This window comes from Elgaria multicarinata, chromosome 2, assembly GCF_023053635.1.
Source record: "Elgaria multicarinata webbii isolate HBS135686 ecotype San Diego chromosome 2, rElgMul1.1.pri, whole genome shotgun sequence".
NCBI classification, from domain to species: Eukaryota; Metazoa; Chordata; class Lepidosauria; order Squamata; family Anguidae; genus Elgaria; species Elgaria multicarinata.
The window spans coordinates 84,933,486-84,957,339 of record NC_086172.1 but is presented as its reverse complement, the minus strand read 5'-3'; the positions used below and the strand labels follow the sequence as shown (position 1 = coordinate 84,957,339).

The 23,854-nt window shown below is 40.3% G+C and overlaps 1 protein-coding gene across 1 annotated transcript in view; it reads left to right on the top strand.

Annotated features, from left to right (window-relative positions):
* Positions 1-23,431, top strand: part of LRP5 (LDL receptor related protein 5) — a 157,032-nt gene extending 133,601 nt beyond the window's left edge. Inside the window, exons 16-23 of the mRNA XM_063117061.1 lie at positions 1-210; positions 2,853-2,978; positions 7,547-7,783; positions 9,021-9,131; positions 10,918-11,154; positions 13,125-13,264; positions 15,171-15,268; positions 16,964-23,431. Coding sequence (XP_062973131.1) covers positions 1-210; positions 2,853-2,978; positions 7,547-7,783; positions 9,021-9,131; positions 10,918-11,154; positions 13,125-13,264; positions 15,171-15,268; positions 16,964-17,225 — 1,421 coding nt within the window. The 3' untranslated portion in view covers positions 17,226-23,431. The remainder of the gene's footprint in view (positions 211-2,852; positions 2,979-7,546; positions 7,784-9,020; positions 9,132-10,917; positions 11,155-13,124; positions 13,265-15,170; positions 15,269-16,963) is intronic.
* The last annotated feature ends 423 nt before the right edge of the window (positions 23,432-23,854 follow it).

Here is a 23,854-nt window from a genome sequence, read left to right as displayed (position 1 = left end):
GAGCTAACCGTGTGACATTACAAGATTCCAACATTCTTCAGCCAATGGGTCTGACAGTGTTGGGAAATCATCTGTATTGGATTGACCGCCAGCAGCAGATGATCGAAAGAGTCGAGAAAATTAATGGATACAAGAGGACTAGAATACAAGGTCGAATTGTTCATCTAACAGGCATCCATGCAGTTGAAGACATCGACATGGAGGAATTCTGTAAGTTTATCACAGGGCTGTATGCTTCAGTTGTGGTCACTTTCAGTAGTATAGAACTTTAAGCAAATATTGTTGGCGTATGTGACATTTTGCTTGGAGGTTCATAAGCGGCCAAAAACAAATGAAAACAATACAGTATGAATACACTGATGCAGCAGGTTTCCATCTCCAGGCTATTTTTGATCTGCAAGTCCTGTCAGATAATTTTTGCTGAGTCCCCTTATTTTTAAAAAAACCCTCATGTGGCACTAAGTGTTGTAATCTGTTTTTGAATCATAAGGATTTAAAGATTATCTGTTATTTCAACTGCCTGCTCCAATGAAGGACCTGTCATATATGAATGTACATCAACACCATACACTAGTCTCTGTAAAGATTAGCCCACATCTTGCTCCATTACACCACACTAATTAGAGGCTTTTCATAAGATTTCATTTGTAAGTTTCATTTTCAAGTAAACAGACATGTTCTATGGAAAGACAAATATATGTTGATAAGTCTCATAAATATGTGACAGTTTCTTTCTGTTACAGTACTTTATTCATTAGTTATTAATTCAAAATTCATTAGTGTCATTGTTCCTTTTTAAAATTATTTTTATTTCTATAACATACAGAAATAATAAACAGAAATAGAAATAAAAATACAAACAGTCATAATTATCCCACCCCTCCTCCCCTCATAGGAAATCAATTATACTATTATATCTATTACAGTATATGTATTTATATACAACCACATATGTATCATTCTTTAGGGTGGATTCCTGCATTGAGTGGGGGGTTGGATTTGATGGCCTTATAGGCCCCTTCCAATTCTACTATTCTATGATTGTATGATCTCTTAAACTTTTTCTTCTTTTTTTGTAAGTCAGAAAAATAAAAAAGAAGATAAGTTAACCCATTACAAAAGATGTATCTTTCATTATGTCAACTAAAAGGATTTGAATTCTTTTGGAATATTACTCTCCCATTCATTAGCGTCATTGTTCCACGCCATGCCATAACTGGCCATACCATATGAAACTTCAGTGCCCCTTTCCTATGAGACTGGAAGCAGAACAGGCCACGCAAAAATAAGCCAGCATGGCCAATGTTGGATTGTGGGAATTGCAGCCCAAAGCAACTTCACTGGGTTGCCTGCTCCTATTCTGTGCAACAGCATCAAGAGCCTATGTATTAAATGTTGTCTATTTAAAAATAAAGATAAAGAACAAAACAGAAGGAGAGAAATCCAGATTCTTTTTCTGGGCTTCATACCTGAATAAGCAGGTGGAGAGCAAAAACATAACTATTTTAGTTGCTTGTGTTTTCCCCTTCAGTAAAATTCCCTATCTTTTGATCACAGGGAATATTAGGGCTAATTCCAAGATAGTGAACAAGTAATACTAATATATTTAGCGGGCTGCAGCCTCACAGCTTGTATCCTAAGCATGATTACTTGGAAGTAAGTCCCATGAATTTGTTGGGAATTTCTCCCATGTGAATGAGTCTGGAGAGCATTATGAAAGGAATTCAGCTCTTGCATTGAGTTACAATCACTTCTAGTGTAAGATCTCCCTTTAAAGCTAATATTGGGAGTTTTAATTATTACCACTTTTGCAGTACCTGAAATTTACTAAGCACTGGACACAGATTAAGAATAAGTCAATGTCCATCCACAAGTTTACAATCTAAAAGACACACAACACAAAAGGAAAAGGGGATGGGGATGGGAAGGAAAGAGGAAGATGAACTCTAACACAAGTTCTTAAAGTTACACATACCTTACAATGACCAGCTTGAAGGTAAACAGTTCAGGGAGAGGAGGAGCCAATGGAGCTGATCTCTCAGCTGGTGATGGAGTAAGCCTTGCTGTCACATCTCTACTGCTGGTTGAGCCAGGTGGAAGACAACTGAAGCTGGTTTAAGCCAATGGAGTAGGTTCCACTGTCCATATCTCTCTATCTTAGGGTGACCATATGAAAAGGAGGACAGGGCTCCTGTATCTTTAACAGTTGTGTAGAAAAGGGAATTTCAGCAAGTGTCATTTGTATGCATGCAGCACCTGGTGAAATTCCCTCTTCATCACAACATTTAGAGCTGCAGGAGCCCTGCCCTCTTTTGTATCTGGTCACTCTAGTATAGCTCCTGCAGCTTTAACTGTTGTGATGAACAGGGAATTTCACCAGGTGCTGCCTGCATACAAATGATACCTGCTGAAATTCCCCTTTCCATACAACTGTTAAATATGCAGGAGCCCTGTCCTTCTTTCCATATGGTCACTCTACTCCATCTGGTTGAGCCAGGTAGAGCAGCTCCTGCTACTAACAAAACAAGCACACAACTTTGCTCAGTCCCCTAAAATATGAATGTTGTTATTTGAAAACCACTCTAATCTCTAAGGTAATGTTTTGTTTCCCCCTCATCTTGTCTAACTGCTACCTTTGTGTCAAGCAAAAAAGAAAAATGAATTCTTATCTAGAGAGTATAGTTATGATGTGGCAATTTGATGCAATGTGATGAAATACATATGAAAGAACTTTGGACTCCAGATGTCTTATGTACTTATTGTGTTCTTACCTAGTAATAGTTCATAGCACAGAACTATTTTCTAAGCTACGAACAAGCAACGTTTTTTCTCCTTTTTCTTTATTTACAAAGCTGCCCACCCATGTTCCCGGGACAATGGTGGATGTTCACACATCTGTATAGCGAAAGGAGATGGAACTCCAAGGTGCTCATGCCCAGTTCATTTGGTCCTTCTGCAGAACCTTTTAACATGTGGAGGTAGGTGATCTAAGTGGAAGCTTTCTATATGTGATTGCAGTAGAAGTTCCCAAGCTCCTTTAATTTTCAGTAGGCAAGCAGATTTAGACTTCATTATGCTAGAGGCGTTATACTCTTTGTTAGGTAGAATTCCATGACCCACTCATGCTCACAGTCCCCTTCCTATTAACAAGCAGTGCTTGCACCCAATACATGATTGTGGTACAAACTCAAAGGAAACTCACATGGCTTTCACACAATGTGTTTTCACACAATGATTGTAAGTTGTCCTGACCTCCCCTTACTTATGGCAATGAGATCATCTATGTCTCTTTAATATCTTCGTTAGAGGGAAAGGGTTTTTGCTTGTATATATTGCGCTGAATGGAATTTGCAGTTGTATGACTACTTTGTGGTTCTTTGTTCTTTAGTATGAGGATATGCTGTAAGGAAACATTGTAGCAAAACTCAGAGCTTTGTATACTTTGGGTTTCTTAGGTTCCTCATGTTCCATGGAATAGATGAGAAATGAGAAGAAGAAACAAAACAAAGTGTCAGTTTCCCCTTGCCATTTGTAAAAGAGCATGTCTGTTTAGCCCTCCTTTCACCCACTCTCTTATCAAGCTAGTAACTGTACTGTCCCTTTTCTGAATGTACCTGAGATCTAAATAAAATCATCTATATGTCTGTGGATTGTATCCAAAGATGCCTTTGCATTAGTAGAAAGCATTTCTGTTTAAAATTGGACAGCTGATTTTTGCTGATCCCACCCAATCCACTGCAACCTCCCCTCTCCAAAAAGCTGTTCCTGAGAGTTGGGGGACCCTGTTGAATAATGCAGGATATAGCACAGACTGCTGAAGTAGGTATGGGGAGAATCAGCAAATATTGGATGCCTTGCTTTGCATGGGCAGAAGTACTTTCTGCTGGTGCAAATCCACCATTGATCAGCTGAGTTCGGACAACACGCTAATCAACTGGGTGTGGAGGGGTAATAGGAACAGAATGGGAAACAACCGTTGATTACCGTGTCGTCTGAACTCAGCCCTAGTTTGTGTTTAGTCCATTGAGTGAGTTGTGGTTTGATCTTATAGCCTGCTTCTTGAGGAGCAGAAGGACCCGAATGCTTCAGGAATATATAGGAGCCTTGTCTCATGAACTGAGGCTGGCTTTAACAGTTCATAGTTGGCTTATATAAGCCGAAATGTCATGTAAAATTATTTAATTGCTGAAGAGCTCTGCTTTGGAGTTTTGAATATAGTACTTGGGGTTCTAAGCCTTTTCCTAGAATTTTTTTAAAAAGGTTACTCCTTATTATAACCATGGTGCGATAATTAGGTATAAAACGGCATTAAAATGAGCAGCTATTGCAACTCAGCAGCAAATGCTATAGCTCCCCCAAAATTACCCAGTTCCAATAGAGGTACTTTGTTTATAACATGGTTCTTCATATTCTAGCACATGCCCTACATTTCTTTTACAGTTGAAAACATTGTATGTATGTATGTATGTATATGTATATGTATATGTATTTTCTGGGTAGTTAAAAATCTCCTCTTAAGAAGAGAATCTTCTCCAACGTTTCAGCTTTTTGCTTCTCTTCTCAAGTTTACTTTGGAAATACTTGTTTCTCTTGAATGGCATATTTGCTGGACTATGAGCTCCCTAGGGAGAGTAATTTTCCTTATAAACAGTTTCTGTCTCATGACCACAACATGCTCTGTGGTATTGGAGTTTTTGTATCTATTCTGCAGAGGAGGAAAGAGTCTATTGGATCATGTTTCTCAATTTTCAAAAAATTGCCAGTGACAGATTCATTCTTCCTATTGCTTTTGTATGTTTCAACTCCAAAATGAATCCATGTCTTCTTCCCCTTGCTGATCATTTTAGCTTTATGTTATTCTGTGTCCTGGCTATAGCAATCTGAAACCCTGAGTCAATATCTCAGAATGACCTGGTTCGCACATAACGACAACTCATCAGTTAAACCCATGGGTTGTTGTGCATGAGTGGGAGAGAGTGGGGATGCTGCCTCCTGCATGGCTGCCACTCAGCTAGCCCTACAATAAACCATGGGTTAAATAGGTTGTTTAGCCACTAAACAACCCATTGGTCCAGGTTTGGACCTCACACTCCACAAATTATGAAGGAGCCAATCATGGGTTGTGGAGTAAAAGCGGAAATGGGGGCCATGCAGGAGACAGCATGCCAGCTGTCTCCCATTTGTCCCCAACAGCCCATGGTTTATTTAACAAATGGACTGTTGCAATGTGGGAACAGCCCCAATGACTTGATCATGGCTGGGTTCACACTGTTGCGTAAACAACACATCACACTAACCCACGAGGGGTGGCAAGCTATGCTGGGTAGATGGTTATGCAAACAGCCTACTGTGCTCTGGTTAGACGATCATGCAAACAAGCTACACAGAGTACTTTATTTCAACCCCTCGTCATCCATCCAACCAGGCAGGTATCCCAGCTTCTTTTGCGGTTGGAAATAGAGATCGCTTGAGAGGAGCAGAGTGGTGGCAGCATTTTTGGCTGCTTTTGCCGAGCAGCTATGTAGGTGATTTCCATAGCCCACACTGGCACAACAGGCAACATGCTAACCCACCATAGGTAAAATAATCCTTACTAGAGACTGTGGGTTCTCAGGGTGGCTTATTTGTGGGAAATAACTTACCGCGGAGGGGGAACATCCCACAGACAACATGCTAACCCATCATAGATTGTTCCAGAAAATAAACCATCATGGTTTAGTGTGTTGTGTGAACCCAATCATTTATTGCCTTTTCTCAAACATGATTTTTCAAATATTCATATTTTTAACAGCTTTTATTTGGGAATACTTCTCTATGAATGGTAAACCTCTCCTGTCAGGCAGGAGTGGGAGAGATAATTCATCTCTGCATTGCCTAAATACATTTGGTCCTTTGAGTGGCAAATTCTAATTGCAGTTTTATTTCCTGCGACTTCCAAATTCTAGACTACCGACACAGTAACTACTGTCTTAGAATTTGGAATTGGTGCTTATACTAATTGTCTAATTTTGCTGGCTTTAGCAATTCACAGCATTTCACTACTGATGGTACTCTATGCTGTCTGCTTTAACTAAATTGATATAGAAAAACTTACGGAATAAAAAAACTGGAATAAAACCCACACAGCTATTGTATCTATCTTCTGAAAGAACCTACTTTTGAATGTACTTGCTATTAAGGAATTTGCATTTTAACTTGTGTTTATTTTGTACATGAGTCCAGAAGGCCAAGGTACACCTCCAGATGTATATTAGAAATAATAGTCATTTGAATTTTTCAATATGCTTTTCAAAAAGCAAACCCACAGTTTTTGGATCCCTCCAGGCAGACAACTCCTAGCACTATCAGTGCATTGTGCAGCTGTTCCATTCACTTCTCCTTAACTGAAAAGGAGGAAGAAGCAGTGAGAAAACATGGGGAGGGTTAAAATTGGAAGATGATGACATCCACACACACACACAAACAAACACATACTATAACATTCTATGAATGACATAGGTGTGTGCAGCACATTTCATTATGGTGTGCGCCCAGGTTTGGGAGCGGAGGAAGGGAAAGCGTGAGGGTGGGTGAGGAAGAGCATTTTCCATCCAGGGCCTCCAGAAACAGCCTGCTCCCCTCTGCCTCCTTCCATGATCCCCTCCCTCCTCGGCTTCGCGGGTGCCAGGCCTTGTCTCCCCTAGCCTCGTAACCTTGCCTGTCCATTGCTAGGCAACTTACTTTTCCACTGCGCACCTGTCCAGCGCACGGCTCCAGGACCTGGACAGACGCATGCAGTAGAAAAGTAAGTTGCCTGGCAGTGGGCAGGCAGGATTGGGAGGTGAGACAAGGCGTGGCGCTTGCCTTGAGTGGCTGCACCTTTCTTGAACAAGTGAGGGAGAGGATTGTGGGAGGGGACAGAGGGGCTGCCTGGGGCCTATTTCCGGAGGCCCTGGAAACGAGCCTCCCACTTCCAACCCTGCTGCTCCACAGGCTGACTTCCTTAGCAGGCTGGGGATACACACACACATGCCGCATTGTCGACTCCAGGTCTTAAAGAGGCAGTGAGCATTGAGCATTTCCCCAGCCCGCTAAAGAAAGTCAGGCAGTGGGCTGGCAGGGATCAGGGCAGGAGGTGATGCACAGACCTGCTGCTTTATTATTTCTAATTGCCCATGGGAGCAGAGGGGTGGGTGGGAAACTGGACCCCCACCCCTGAAGATATTAGGGTGTGCCTGGGCACACCAGGCACACCCTGTCCGCAAGCCTATGGTGAATGAGGCAGGGCGATGGCACCATGAAAGCCTCATGTGGACTCAAAGAGACAGCTGTCATTATGGTTATGCATGCAGCAGTTTCTGCATCAAGCTCAAAATCTGAAGGTTGAGCCATAGTTAGGCAAAGCCTGTAATGTCTGTCTCAAGTGCCAGGATGTTAAATTGCACCTATTGTTGATATGCATAGTGGGTTATGTGTGGCATACAGCGAAATGCTTTCTTTGTTTTCAAAGTGTTTAATCTCTTGGAAGACTTTAACACATGTGTGCTTTTTTAATTCCCTTTCCCAGAACCTCCAACATGTTCTCCAGACCAGTTCACGTGTGCAACCGGTGAGATAGACTGCATCCCTATGGCATGGCGATGCGATGGATTCTCTGAGTGCGATGATCAGAGTGATGAGGATAGCTGTCCAATCTGCTTAGGAACCCAGTTTCAGTGTGAAAAGGGGCAGTGTATCGATGCAAGTTTGAGATGTAATGGGGAAATTGATTGTCAGGATAAATCTGATGAAGCTGATTGTGAAGGTAAGCTCTGTTTTCTTGATCTGTGTCACAAGCTGGGCTCTCCTGGGGAAAATTATGGTAGCTGGCAAATGGGAAGTGCAAATGGAAGCTACTCTTTGAAACAATATATGGCTGCTGTGAGGGTTTAGAGCTGCCACCAGTGTTTTGTTACAATGGTAAACCTGCCTCCCATCCCATCCTCAGTTGCACAGCGTAGAAGGGCTGTGGATGATAAATATTTCATTGGTTGTCCATTTTAGCTTTGTGATTGCCCTCATATGCCAGCACTAAACACACAATGAACTATTTGCAAGCAGAGAAGGAACTGAGGAAATAACAACACGGACACCAGAGCTTGGGATAAACTGGGGCCTCTTTATTTAAAGCGGGTAATTCACCCTACCCTGGATCTACATGTGAAAGTGCAGGACTCAATTAAATCCTTTCTACAGGCGTCTAGCCTGTCTTATGGGCAAGCCACTCTGCCAAGTCAGGACTCGGGTAAACCTGGTCCCTTTCTTAAGCTACACTTCTTATAAGTGATGAGAGACCACCCTGCGTCACTCCCGTCCATTGCTGCACAACTCCGAATAGGTGAGGCAGGAAGGTCTCCAAAGGCAAGCCATATCCTGGCACGACAGCCACACAACCCTTGAGCAGGCCTCCAAACTTGCCAATCACCGTAAAGGTGCCCAAAGTGCTCACCAGCCTATTCTAATAAACAAAATTCCTGACTGCCCAACCAGTCAGCCTATTTACTGACCCTCTGCTAAGAAGTAATCCCAGTATGAAGTAGGTGAAAAACCTGTACACAAAACCCAATCCATAGCAGATAAAATTCCTACTCCTTCCAAAGGGAATGACTGGCTAATCCCATACTGGTTATAGGGAGGGAGAGTTGGAGCCAGAAAGTGAAAGAGGCTGGGTTTGCTGGTGGGGCTCTCCTTTATAGGCTTGCCCTGCCCATGCCTCATGCTGTACATATGCCAGCACACGTGCAGCATCCTCTCCTCATCCTCCCTGCCTACAAATGCCCCCCCCCTGCCCAAGCCGTACTTGCAGGGTGGGAATTGGGCTTATGCAATGTTGACCATTTTTTTCAGTGAAGCATATGTTTGGTTTCCATCTAGACAGGGCAAAAAGTACATTTGTGCAGCTTGGGGACTTTTAAAAACTGTTGTCTAACTACATGGTAATGATCTGTTCATCATTTGATTTGGGTTGAAAATGATATAGTCCACTGTCCTTTCCCCTGCAGCAATTTGTCTCCAAAATCAGTTTCGATGTGCCAGTGGCCAATGTATCCTCAAAAAACAACAATGTGACTCTTTTCCGGACTGCATTGATGGCTCTGATGAACTTTCATGCGGTATGGGACTACCTTTTGCTAAATTGTGTCTAGAGACAGATACTATTTAGTTTTGAATATGGCCTTAGGAGAGATTACCCCTCAATCTAGAAATCCACTTCTTTACTACTCTGTGAAGCATGATACATCCCATATTCCCATATGTGTGTGTGTTTTAAAATGTAATATCCTTTAACAGTTTTCTGCAATGTTCAGAAATCTGTCTTGGGTGGGTTTGTTTTTTTTAACCTAACTCAATCCGCATCCTGTCAAGGAGCTAGTATGCTATAATTGGGCCCCCAACAAAATGTAGCCCAAAAGCAATTATCAAAAGGCCAAAGCGGATGCAATTATTTTTGTCTGAGCCTTTGGTGGCTGCTCAAATTGGCTTCAGGCCCTATGTGGTTTATATTAACCATAAATGCTTTGAGAGCCTTTTTGAATATAGATGGTCTGATAATAATTCTGTTCTCTCAGCCCTAGGACCTTTAAAAGGAAAAAAGTAGAGATGATAGCCCTAAGGTAGTCTCAAGAGATTTATAATGAGAATTAAACAGGGAGAGTAAAAGAGCTATTTGAATTGCTGTAGTTAATAACTTTGGAGTATAAGTCATCTTAGGTGAACCCCCAAAACTGGGCCTGAATGAGGAAATGCTACAGATCATTTATTAGTTCAACCTTTCCAAATCTGGTGCCTTCCCAGTGTGCTGAATCACAACTTCTGTCATCCCCAGCCAGCCATGCTGGGAATTGTAGGATATATTTTTTTGGTCTAAACATGCATAGTTTTGTGTCTTTAGTCCCAAATATGTTTTTTATTCATTCTTTTTCAAACCCCCTGCCATTGTTCTCTATTTGTCCTTTTCTAGCTGCTGTCCTACTGAGATGGTACAAAATGTTAAAGTTCCCTTTGATTTTAATGTTCCTGAATTGCACCCAATGTCATGATAACTTTGAGTGCAGATCAAGAGCTTGGGCTCCTGTTTAAGAGTGATAGTATTATAGGCTGAGGACTAGGAATGGATGGATTACCCTGTGCTTGCACCTCATGCCACTCACTGAATCCCCACCACTTACCCGACCCTGGTGAGCACTGCAGGGTGGACCATGGTCAGTTGGCAGTGGGGTGCGAGCGCCCATTCCCTCTGTGAGCTGTCATAATGACAGCTTGTTCTTGACTATAAAGATTTCATTTGCATCAATGCCTGGGTTAAAGGGGTGATATACACACTATTACAGGCATGAACATCTGTAATGTTGGGTATGTTGCTCCTTTAAATGTCCCATTTGCTTAAATGGAGGGCCATACCATTTACGCGAATGGAACCTTTACAGTCAAGAATGAGCTGCCGTAATGGCGGCTTGCCGAAGAAATGGCGGCAAGTCATGGGTTCCGTTGGGGGGGGGGGGGAAGCTGGCAATTTGTCACCTGGTTTCGAGCCCCAACCAGTTGCCGGTGACGTCCCTTACTGTGGACAGGGAAGCCTCAAAAGAAAGTGTGTGCACAGTCAAAGATGGCATCTGAAGTCTTATATTGATATTATACATTATTGGAAAAATAGTTCTGAGTGTAATTATCCATGGCCCTATCTTGAGAGAGAATGATAGGTTGATACTACTAATAATTGGGGGACTGGGTGGGTGGAAGATATGCCGAAAAGTACGTTCTATGTTACTGTACTGTTTTTATTCTTAAATTTTGTAAAGCTCCTTAAATGTGAGAAGATAATATGGCTTCCTTTGTGGAGCTTAGGCCAGAGCATCTACATCAAATTAATTTTAATTTATCGTCATTTATTTTTAACAGGAAAAATTAAATCCTCTTCAGATGAGTCCCAGCCCCACAGTAGTGCTATTGGGCCTGTCATTGGTATAATCCTTTCCCTTTTTGTCATGGGAGGAATGTATTTTGTTTGCCAGCGGGTGGTATGTCAACGTTATGCTGGGCCTAACGGTCCTTTTCCACATGAATACGTCAGCGGTACGCCTCATGTCCCCTTAAATTTTATTGCTCCAGGGAGTTCTCAGCATGGCACTTTTACTGGTAAGGATGGCCTAGCAGTAACATCTAATTCTTAATATTATATTAATCATTGTATTGTTCCTATCATGGTATACCAGAATTTATAGCAGTTTAATTCTTATTCCAAAATAGAAGGAAGGGCAAACTTCTGACTTTCTTGCTCACATATGTAGACGGAAGTCAAAGCTCTGATGATAAACTCTCTTTATAATTCTTGTCAAGTCATTCTCCTTGTGTCTCTGATCCCCACATATAAAATGAAACAAGGATACTTCCATTCTTCATTTTTTATTTATTTATTTATTTATTTATTGCATTTCTATATCTCCCAATAGCTGGAGCTCTCTGGGCGGTTCACAAAAATTAAAAACATTCAAAGCATAAAACAACAGTATAAAACCATAATATAAAATATATGACATGAGATACTCCCTCCAATCCAGAGCAACTGGAGTTCTTCAGTGAATACATAGAGCTCCTCTACATGCAGGCTGTTCCATTCATATCCGTAGAGAATGTCATTTGCATTTGTGTCCCTTGTGCCATTGGAGCTACCATTTCCATCAAAATAAATAGAGGAGACCATGTACCCATTTGAACTCCATAAAAAGCCAGTGGACATTTTAGTCCTCAACCACCCCTCTGTTATTCTCTTTACTGCTGTTGCTAAGCTAGTCCCTCTCAAATTTAGGGCTAGGTATGCTAAAAACACACACAATTCTTTCCCTTTATTTTAATCCATGTGGAACATGTTCTTGAGAGCCATGTTTACTTGTGTATTTTATTTATTTATTTCATTGTTTAATGCATTTAGCAGTCTTCCCAAGACAGCTTACAGTACAAAACGTACAATTCTATATGTTTGATTCTTGTTTTTTCATGGATCTGTGGATCGCAATAAAGATGTATGGTATGGTAACATACAATTCTATATCAGTGTAACATTCATAAAATCCTTTTAAAAATTTTTTTTAGAAATGAACCAGTAACAAGAGCAGCATATATAATAAAAATCTTTCAAAAGCAAAAAAGAAAAAAGTTTAAAACCCCTCTTTAAAAAAGAAGAAGCAATAGCTGGATGGAAGTTTCATAGGACAGGGGCAACCACTGAGAAGACCCTATCTCTAGTGGCTGCCAACTGTACAGGTTTTAATGGTGGGCCAGTAAGTCAGGCCTCCAACAATAATCTTAACGTAAGGGCAGGTCCATAAAAGTGTTGACAATCCTTTAAATAACCTGGACCTAAACCATTTAAGGCTTTAAAGAACAAAAACAGCACTTTGAATTCAGCCCAGAAACACTGGCAAGCAGTACAGAATTGGTATAACATGATTCAGCTGTCTAGCCCCAACAAGGACTATAGCGGCTGCATTCTGTACCGGCTGAAGTGTCTTCAGAGGCAGTCCCACATAGAGCACATTACAGTAATCCTGTCCAGATGTAACTAGGGCATGCATAATTGAGAGAAACCTACAGCACAGGGATGCTTATTGCCTTCTTCCCTGTCTGCACCCCTAGCAATTCCTTGCCATTTTCTGAATTTTAACATTTGTTTTAAAATTAGGCCTTCCCTTATCCTATTTGGGTACACACACACATCAACACAATATTAGAGAAAAGCATGGTAACAGCAGTAAGCTAGCCCCTCCCCTGGATCCCTTAGCAGGATCCCTTAGTGTGTTTAGAAAGGGGCTTATCAGAATATTGTGCAAAGATAAGATCTGATTAAGGCTGACTGTGTAGAAAGTCCTTAAGTTCTAATATTCAAGGAAAAATAGAAGTTCCTATAGGAAAGACTTCTTCTGTCTGATAGCTGAAAGAGAAATGCCTTTATTTTTACATAAGGAAGGGAGCTTTGTGGTAAAAATGAGAAGGGTTTTGGAGACCACATAGATGGGCATAACCACAATAACTGATTTCAGTTTATTTCAATGAACATGTACGATCTTGTCTATCAGAAACTGCAGACCAATCTTGTTATATCTGTGTAGGCATCTCTTGTGGAAAATCTATGATCAGCTCCATGAGCCTGATGGGAGGAAGTAGTGGGGCCCCTCTTTATGACAGAAACCATGTGACTGGGGCCTCCTCTAGTAGCTCATCTAGTACAAAAGCCACTTTCTATCCACAGGTAAGCTTTGAAACTGCTAGAAGTCTTTTTCTCCTCTCTCCCCTGTGCTTGGCTAAAAAATAAACTATGTAATAATTATTTTAAAAAACATGTCCGAACCATGATGAGTTAGTCAAGAATAAAGTTGTCCTTGGAACATTGTAGCCTGTTACTTGCAGGCCGGCCTAGTATCTACTGAAGGTTTTGGGCATCTTCTTGTTCGGTTCACTGAGCAATAATGAAACTGTTCTCCATAACAGTCCCAGAGGAGGTAGAATGATCAGTGAGTCTGCTAATGAGTAAACAATATTATATTTTGCAGCATATGTTTTAGTTAAGGTGGTGACCTTTGAGAACATTCCTCTGAGTGTGTTTGCATTCTTGTATCATATTTTCCTCCAAAAAGTAATCATTCTGTTCTTTGTGAACTTTTGATGTTGCTGACCTATTGGGACATTTGGTACTATGTAGTCCCACAGGCGTATGCCAGTGAGAAAACAAAGAGAGACACTCGGTCAGAGATAATGGGGAGTCTAAAAAGTTAAACATCCCCATAAATAAAAACAGTCGTAGCAAAGAAAGCAGGAGGTGGAAAGACAACTCGAGAGCAGACTTATACTGATTGGTCCAACACAACCATTTTATTTTGGGATTTTGGGATCCTGCATAAGGGAACAATGCTTCCCTACTCATCCCATTCAGTTGTGCCCTTGTCTCAGCTGTTGGCAACTCAGGACCAAACTAGATATCAGAAGTTGTTTGCTCATTCCATTGCTTGGTTTTGTGACCCTGAACAAGTCAATCCAAATATCTTGTGTCAAACCTGGTATGGACTGAAGGAAATATTTAAATAAAGTAGATAATTTTAAACATTCAAAAGCAGTTTTGAATCTCCAGTAACTTATGAGGAAGTCCAAAAAATAACTCAAGTGATAATAGCTCACTGAGTGTGAGCAGGTTCAAGACCACTCACTTTACACGGAGAATGTCCCAAATATAATGTTTGCTTTTCCAGTTAGCAAAATGTGTCTCTGGCCCTTCCTACACCTAAGGGTTATCCCAGGAAAATGGAGGGATTGTCCTTTTCTGCTCCCCCTGTGCATCATTTGGATGCACAGGGATGATCCCGGGGGAAAGGGCAGGTGTAGAAACTGCCTCTGTTAGCAGTGCTGGGAACAACCTCTGCCTGAGATTCCCTGGAAAGCTGCTGCCAGTCAGTGTACACAAAAGTGTAGTAAGTGGACCAGTGGTCTGATGGTATCAGATAGCTTCATATATTGCTGAATAATATACTGCCAATATACTAATTAAACCATAAGCAATGAAGGCAGTTAGTATTTAATTTTATCCCTCTATTTCAGACAGAAACTATTCTGTATTGATATATGTTAATTTATTTTATTTATTTATTTATTTATTTATTACATTTTTATACTGCCCAATAGCCGAAGCTCTCTGGGTGGTTCACAAAAACATGGTTCTATCATCATTTTAAACAATCAGGACTTAGAGCAAATTCATACAACACTGGTTTTAATGGGGCAGTAACCTACTCTGCCTATGCACCAGCAGAGAGTTAACAGTTCTAAAGGCGACCCAAAATGAGTGGAAATGCTCATTTCTGGAACAGGGCAAATCAGCAGAGCTTACAGAAGGAAGCTTCTCTGATGTCCTGATCCAGAATCAAGTGTTTCCGCTTGTTTCCAGAGTTGTTTGGTGAGTCCCACTTGTGCAACAGATCGAGCGGGAGTGCAGCGACAGTGTTGGATACTGCCCAAGGATGTGTGAAAGGCCACTTTGTGAGGTGTTATTTGTGTGAACTGACACTTCTGCTTTGGTGCTGTACACCAGGACCAGAGTAATTTCTGTGACTCCAAAAAGCAATGTCATATATTAAACAATTTCTTTTTATTTTATTCCTGCACAGATTTTGAATCCACCACCTTCACCAGCCACTGATCGCTCCCTCTATAACACAGAAATATTCTATTCCTCAAACATTCCTTCAACAACAAGATCTTACAGGTAACATGCCTTTTGAATTCTTTATGCAATGTTGATATCAGTAAACCAGAATTAACTTCTTAAAACCTTCTCACCTCATTCTATTTCAACTATACTTTGAGCATGACTCACCTTTTGTTATATTAGTAAATGTGTTGTTTTTCTGCTGAACTGTTTTAGAATTGAGATATAGGACTGCTCACAGGTGTATTGAACACAGACATCTAGAGCTTTAGGCTGCATTTAGCCTTACTCCAGCTCTACCCAGAGCTCTGCCCTTAGAAATTAGTGTATCCTTTTTGTGGTCTTTATAATTCAGGATGGTATTTTCTGGATGTAGCATGAATCTGTGACTGGCTTTGGACAATTGCAGTGGGGGAAGAAGCCATGATGGCTTCTTTCCTTGCCACGATTGACAAAACTCGCCCTATTTTATTTGGGGTATGGATGGGTAAGAACACCTAGTATTATGCAGCTTGTGTCTTCCAATTGGGGGAGAGAGATTATAATTATTTATCCCTCTTTCTTTGGCCATGTTCCTTGGATTGCAAAGCCGGAGATTGTATAGGAGCAAAATCATTCTGATTTATGATTTTTCCTCTGCAACTAGAATTAAGGTTTGGTTTGGTTTTGTAAAGAATTTCTATACCACCCTTTGGCCATGCTTCCAGGGTGATTTTACATTTTTTAAAAATAAAATAAAACACGAATATAGTTTCTAAAATACAATTAAAAATAACAACAGCAGCAGCATTTTAAAATTGCTTAAACTTTAAAGTTTAGGAGGACAAAAATTGCCTGGCAATGAAAAGATATTGTTGGTCCCTGTGAAGAGAATTTCACCAAGAAGACTCTCAGGGCACCACCACCAAGAAGGCTCTTTTTTTCCTCTTTACTTTTTTGAGGTTTTTTTCGTTTAAGTACATTAATATGCTTATATCCATAGCAATGAATACATATGAAATGGATATATATATAAAAATACAACTTACTAGCAATTTATTTGGATCAGATATCCAAATAAGTATTCATTTGAAGGTGGTGTCTATATGCCACCTGTTCAAATCTTGAAAGCATTATAAGGTCCTCAATCCACTGCATTATAGGAAGTGAGCATTTATCCTCCCCCAGCTGCAATCTCAGATTTTTAGCTGCCAAGTGGGCGCAGAGAATCCAAGAAGGCTCACTTATCTCAGATGGCCAGTGTATTTGGAGAAATGTCTTCAAAGATAATGTTGCTAGATGGGGAGGCTGATGTAGGATATAGAATCAGTTTTCCTGTATCATTGAAATGTAATCTGGTTACCAGCTATCAAAACTGCAGCCAATCATAGTCTTGGATGCAGATGGGGGGAAAGAGGTAAGTCTTCAACATCTCTCTCTTCCTCCTCCTTTTTTCTATCAAGTACAGTTTGATTTTGACACTGTTCAGAGGACATGCTAAGCCACGGTGGCTAAGCATTTTGAGCTAAATATTATAGCTTAGCATGTAGTGTGAACCATAACTTAGTGTGTTGTTTGATCATTCCTAACTATGGTGGCTACATAACCATGGTTTAAACATGCTCTCTAACCATTTTCTGCAAAAGGGTTAGCAGCCTAACCATGGCATAGCGTGTTGTCTGAACAGGCTCTATGTGTCTATGTAAGGATTAATTATGCCTTTGTCAGAATGTGTATTTCTACAATGCAGCTAACTTCTCTTGTATTTTCCAGGCCTTATCTTATAAGGGGGATTGCTCCACCAACTACTCCTTGCAGCACTGATGTATGTGACAGTGACTACACTACAAGCCGGTGGAAAGCCAATAAATACTACATAGATTTAAATTCAGACTCAGACCCCTACCCACCTCCTCCCACTCCCCGCAGCCAGTACATGTCAGCAGAAGAGAGTTGTCCACCCTCTCCAGCCACAGAGCGAAGTTATTTTCACCTCTATCCCCCTCCCCCGTCTCCTTGTACAGACTCTTCATGATTTCAGCTGAAGGAACTTGTCTTTTTTCTTCTTCTGTAAATATATTTTAAATATGAACAAAGATTTTTTAAATATATATTTTATGATCTAAAATGGGGTGGGGACTTAAAAAAATGTGAATAAAAATGGGTGGGCCAGGGCTGTGAAAACTGTACAGCGAAAGAATATTTATAAGTTGTGGTTTTTTTTAACTTAATATCCATTCTTTTGTGCCATATTTTGCCTTTGCATCGAAGTCACAAAATTTAAATTGACCTCCAAAGGAGGTGGGAAGCGGGGAATATATACTTGGAGCTTTTTGAAATCACCATTTTGATTCCGTAATGGGGAATGTGCTGAGTTTATTTTGTTTTGTTTGTTTGTTTTTTAAATAACAAAAGGGGGCGTAAGAAATACTGTGTGGATGAATGGCAATGTTGTTTGAATACACGCACAGGAAATTAGATTTTTTTAAAAAAAGAAATTGTTTTAAAGGATACTTGATCATAGGTAATTAACCACAAAAATGCATTTTCTTTTGGAATGCTGAATGCAAAAAATCTCCTGTTTTCATTCCATCATCATTCACTTTCCAGGGGAATCTGTGCATGAGGAAATGTGGAATTCTGAAACTTGCACTCACTTCATTATTCACCACAAACTACTGTCACTGTGATGAAATAAGCACGCAGGTCCACTGGGCACCTGTCAAAGTTCTGACAGCCTTAAAGTAATATTTAACTGGGAAAGCACATGAAACTTCATCGTTCTGTAGAAGTCATGCATTCAGCTTAGCAGTTGTCAGGAAACATGTAGCCATGGAACCAACGGTAGAAATAGAAATGAATAATCCGATGAGAGAGACCACTATCAGCTGTCTTGCTTTTCTGAAAGATCACAATATTCCAGAGATGTACAGCCTGTGAGGCATCTTCTTCTCTCTCTCTCTCTCTCCCACCCACCCCCCCATCCCTGCTTTTTTGGGCCCAAGCAATCTCTATGTGAAGATTCCAAGTTTATATTTTTCTTTGCAAAAATTGGGACAGCCACATTTAGTTGCTTAAAATATTTTGATTAAAAATGTGTCATCAAGTCACTGAGCAGCAGATGTATGTAATTACTTACAAATCAATGGGGAGCAGATACCGTCTTAAAATAGGCATTCCTCCTTCTCTCACACATGCACATAGAAGGGAGTGCCTGTTCTAAGTTAGGGCTTCTTATCAAGTCAGAGAAAATGCTTTTTTTCCCCTTCAGAAGTATTGTTGTCTTCATATGGAGATTTAATTGATTGATAAGTTGAAATACATATGCTTAATTGACTAAGATTTCTTTAAGTGTATGATAGCCTTGGCAAAAGTGTTTCTGGTGCTCAGGTTTGGATTCCAGTGCAGATTTTCAAAGTGTGCTATCTAAAAACTGGAAAGACTTGATAGCAAATTTTGAACTCAGGTTGTTTTAGAGGTTTGACTTATTTTCATCCCTTGGAGAAGAAGACGTCTGCATTACTCCAGTTATTAGGGACCAAATTACATTAGATCAGCCTTCCTCAACCTAGATGTTTTAGATTACAACTCCCAGCATGCCCCACCAAGGCTCCAGGTTAGGGAAGACTGCTTTAGATTAAGCAGCGTTAGAGGGGAGTCTTGTAGGCTACCAAGTCCAACCCTGTGCTTGCTGCAGGACATCCAGAGCTAGAGCATTTACAGCCAGATGATTATCTAGCCCAACCAGCCACCTCCATTTAATTGGTTCCATTGTCAAAGGGCTCTTACTAGTAAGAAATTTCTCCTAATGTACAATTGGAGATTTACCCTCCAGTAACTTAAACCTATTAGATTTGGTCTTACCCTCTGGGGCATTCTTTGTCCTTTTGGAGATGATAATGCTAGATCTCCTTTCAAATAACTTTTCTGCAATCAACTGAGGACCCTAAAATTTGGGGGCAGCCTATTCTAGGCCCATATAACATTAAGCCACCATTAATCCTGCTCTGCCTGTGGTACTAGTGCAATGTCCCTGCAGTACTGGCATAGCACTGTGTTCTGAAGTGAAGTTCTAGCATAGCTGTTAATATCATCCTAATGCTGGCACACCGGATTTTAAGCTCTGTTTTTTTTATGAGTTTTTACTCTCTCAACACCAGGCTGCTGCTGATTGGGTCAGAGAACTCCATATCCAACCTGAATCCGAGCTCCATACCTCTTGATGCACATGTGGAACTTTTTGCTTGGATGGGTTCTTCTAATCACTTTGTATATTTAGAGCTATTCTCTCTTTGGAACTGAATGTGAAAGCCTGTTCATATACGTTGGCTCTCCCCCAACATGCAAAAAGAGAGTACTGGGTCAAGGCAGGTCTGTACTTGTACTTGAAGATGCTAGTTCTCATAGTGGGCTGGCAGGAAAGAGAGCAACGCTTCTTACCTACCTGTATGTTTGCTTTTGCACATTCAGTCTGATTGGATTGCACAGCATGCTTTGAACCTGAGTATTGCAAAAGCTACAATATAAACAAACAAACAATGACATATGATTGGAAAGGGGGTGGGAGAGAGAACAAAAATTACAATCTGTTTTCACAGCTGCAGAACAGCAGGTGCAGCAAGCTTTTGACAACCTTAAAACCACTGACAAGGATGAAAAATGTTCCTTTTTGAACTCGTAGCTGGATTTTTAGCAAATATTTTTGGCAGAGCCTGATGTGAAACTCCTTCAAACTCTGGCCAGTATTTCCTATCATACTGACAGGGTGAAGTTTCACTCCTTCCATTTCTTGCCACTCCATTCCTTACATCGGTCTGTTCATCCTGACTGTTTCAACCTTATACTGTAATTCCAGAGAAGGGAGCTGCTGCTTAGACCTGTGTATGGGGTGAGGTGTGTGGCCAGTCTCTCAATATATCATTATTTTACATTCACAACTTCTGCTTCTCTTATCAATATGGTGGAGAAAGGCCTATTGTTATTTGTAAATGTCATCTCCATGCCCATGAATACTGCAAACATAATGTCCTATTCCTATAAACCTCAGGATGCAAGAGATGTGTGGTTGTGCTTCTAACACAGACAGTGCTCAAAATAATGCATCTAGTTGGCTCAGGTCAAAGTCATAATAGTGTGTTAACGTGTTAAGTATTCTCAACAAATCTCTGATTAATGTTGTAAACTGATGGAGTTGGAAGGCAGGAAAGTCTGGTCCTATTCTACGGTCCCACATCTAACTCAATTATAAGTAAAGCAAGCATGTATATTTTACAGTTAAGTGATTTTCATCCATTTGTTTGACTTTGGCATAACTCTGTTTAATTTTTGTGTGGCATTTGTAAAGAGGTTGCTCCTTTAGCTGTTAACATTGCAAGCCTTTATTACATGTGCACACCAATTTCCCATTTTCTTACAAGTGACACTGAACATTTAAACAATAGAGGGTTGGATCCAGGATCTGCCTTCCATGGATGGAAAACCTCCACTCACTAAAACTGCCTCTGCTTGATACCCCCTCTCCACCCCATTCATAAAGTTCTCTTGACCCTCTGTGTAACATTTTCAGAGGGTTGGAGGGGCCACTGTGGTCAGGAAGTGGTGGGGAAATACATTACACTAGCCCAGCTGCACATACCTAAGTCTGGATCCAGCCCAGAATTTTCAGTAGATTGTTGAACTCCTTTAAAAAAAGAGTGGGGGAAGCTCACATTATTGATGGTGCTCCTCTGCTTTCTCTGAGCAGACAGAAAATAGCTATTAGTGCTGTTCAGAAAACAAGAGTTCACATAATGCTATAATAGGTAGGTTCTATAGAAGTCATGCCTCTACTAGTGCAAGAAGTTATGTAGGCTGTTGCACAAGCAGAACATAGTCTTTGCAAACATTTTCACTTTTCTCACACACTGCTCTGGTGCAAGATGTAAAACATCCTTGGATTTAACCCGTAGTCTTTTCAGAAACAAAAGAAAATTATACTCTTGTCTTTCTTGACAAAAAATGCATTCATTGAGGACTATCCTACCGATTTCAAGGAAAACATTGAGTGTTTACAGGATTGTTTAAAAGATAAATCTGTTTCCTGATCATCCGTAGGTAATATTCCCTTCAGTCCATTTAGACCCATTTTTATTGACATCAATTCCAACCTTCTACTATTCTAGGCCTTAAAGCAAATTCAGTATTGATAACCAACCTGGCATGCCGTTTTGGAGAGAAATCATGGACCTAAAAGATAGCTTAGTTTACCAAAAGCCTTGTATCTAAAAGTAGGCTATTTAAAAATAAAGCACCTTTAGGCAAGGAGCTGTGTCCTCTGGAGGTCCCCCGTGGTTAACTTCACTTTTCAGTGTGTGTGTGCGTGTGTGTGTGCGTGCATGTGCGAGTGTGTGTGTGAAGAAAGGTGTAATGTCAAGCTTAACTTGTAAAATAATATTGGTGATAAATACGTTGTAAATAATGTAATTGAAGTATTTGCAATTAGAAACTGAACAGTTGTTGATTTAATTAATTAAATAATAATTAAAAAAAGCTTATTGGCCTGGAACAAAATGAAGCAAAATTAGAGTTGCCAGGTTGCAACCCTGAGATTCCTCCTTTTACCTTTGAACCTACTGCTCAGTTAGGTGACCTGCAGCTTCTACTACTTTTCTGGCCCTGATACCTGCCTGGCCTACTATGAAGAATGCCTAGCATCCTGCTCATTACAGTAATCAGAACAGGAAACGGAGGGCAGATTACCAGGGCCAGCCCTACCATTAGGCAGAGTGAAGTAGTTGCCTTAGGCGGCAGATGCTGGGAAGGGGCAGTAAGGTGTTGAAGGAGAGGCCTGTGTACCATGCAGCTTGCTCTGCTCCCCCTAACTTAGCCTGGTGCTTTCAGGTGCAGTGGAAGATGGTGTCCCATCATCTGCGCTGAAGACAAGTTCATCTGCTAATCCAGTCAGCTTTTGTATATAAAATGGGAGGCTGCACCATCTTGTTCTTTGGCTCAAGCAGTAAAATTACTTGGGCTGGCCCTTCAACTGACAGAACCATGGGGAAATGGGGTGGGAGAAGCAGCAGCCTCATCACACCAGTTCAGTGGGAATGTGAAAGATAGAAGGGGGAATCTCTGGATTGCAACCTGGCAACTCTAAGCAAAACATCTTAAAGTGGGGGTAATGCTTTGCCTGTTACACATGAAATTCAGAGGGCATTTTAAACAGAAATGAAATCCAGGCTGCTTTCTGTATTGTATCTAAATATTTTGCAATTGCTGCTAATGTAAAATGTACATGAATATATACAAATATTGCCAAGAATTGTTATAATAGACTCATGCCAATCTGTTTTATATTTATATTGTAAAATGTATCCTGCAAACAGCCTAAATATTTTAGCTTTATACTCTTACCCTTTTTATAGACACAATTTGTCATAAACATTAAAAAAGTGCCTTTGGTATTTTTAAACAGCCTAGCATATTGACTTGGGCAGATGATAACAAAGCCTTAAAAAGCAATAGCCTTTTATTCATTGTTCTCCATTGGTTAATTTTTTACCAAACACTGTGTGGCAAAAATATATTAATGTGCTCAATTCATTCTAAACAAAGGCATTCATGGGATGGTGCAACTAAGCTTATTTGTACATCTTCAATGCAACATCACTAAATATTGACTTTAGAGAGTTGATGTGACTTTGAACAAATCCCTGTGGGGGACTTTTTGCTCAGAAATGATACTTTTCCAAGGAAACTTCTATTCAACCAACACATCTCCTTTTGATGGAATCCTGGTGGTCATAATTTTACTGATTATGCTATCAGTTTCAAAAAATATGTAAAGCTAATTTAACGAAGTAACAGTGCAGTTAAATTAACATTAACATTTTCTTCCCAAGGTCTGACATTTACAGTAGTGCAAAATGTTTAATACCATGAAATTAAAGCCCTTGTATCACTAGCAGAAGAGTTATAAAAACCACTCTTTATAGTATGGCATTCAGTATATAAAGAGGACTGATGAAAATATCCTTTTTCCTACCTACCCACACACCACTAGGCAAGGTACAGCCCCTTGCCAGCAACAAAACAGGGCACAACCCATCCAAAAGTAACTACTTGCAATTGCCCCATATCACCAATGCTAGAGTTCTGTTTGAAGTTACTGGCTTTGTGTATACCTGTAAAGTTAACGCTCTTGCATTTTGTACTATAGATTTTGATTACTGTGTTTTGTAATTAAAACTTTGGGGAAAATTGTTTGGCACTTTCCTTCATAAATGATTTTTTAATCTAACACTGTTGAGAGTTTGTGCGTGTTTTTCCGCCAGGGTAAACTTTTAGTGGAAATAGGTGCTTTTTAAAGGGTACTTGCCTCATTCTTTCCAATGCATATTTTTAAATACTTGTTTCTGAAGTTTAGGGACTGTGTCTTTCCCCCTTTCAATTCATTAATGTTGATGAATGCATTTTACATGAGCATTTTTAAACTTGTGTTGAAGTTTATGGTGGTGTTCCCACTCTCCTATCCCCTCTCATAATCTTTTCAAAGGGCTTTTCAGGAAATTTCTTACACTTACTGTGCAACCACAAATATCTCTATCTTAAAGTGAGGCTCACTGAGTCCAGCAGGACTTACTCTTAGGTGAGTGTGTACAGGATTGTATCCTAAAGTTCATAGAG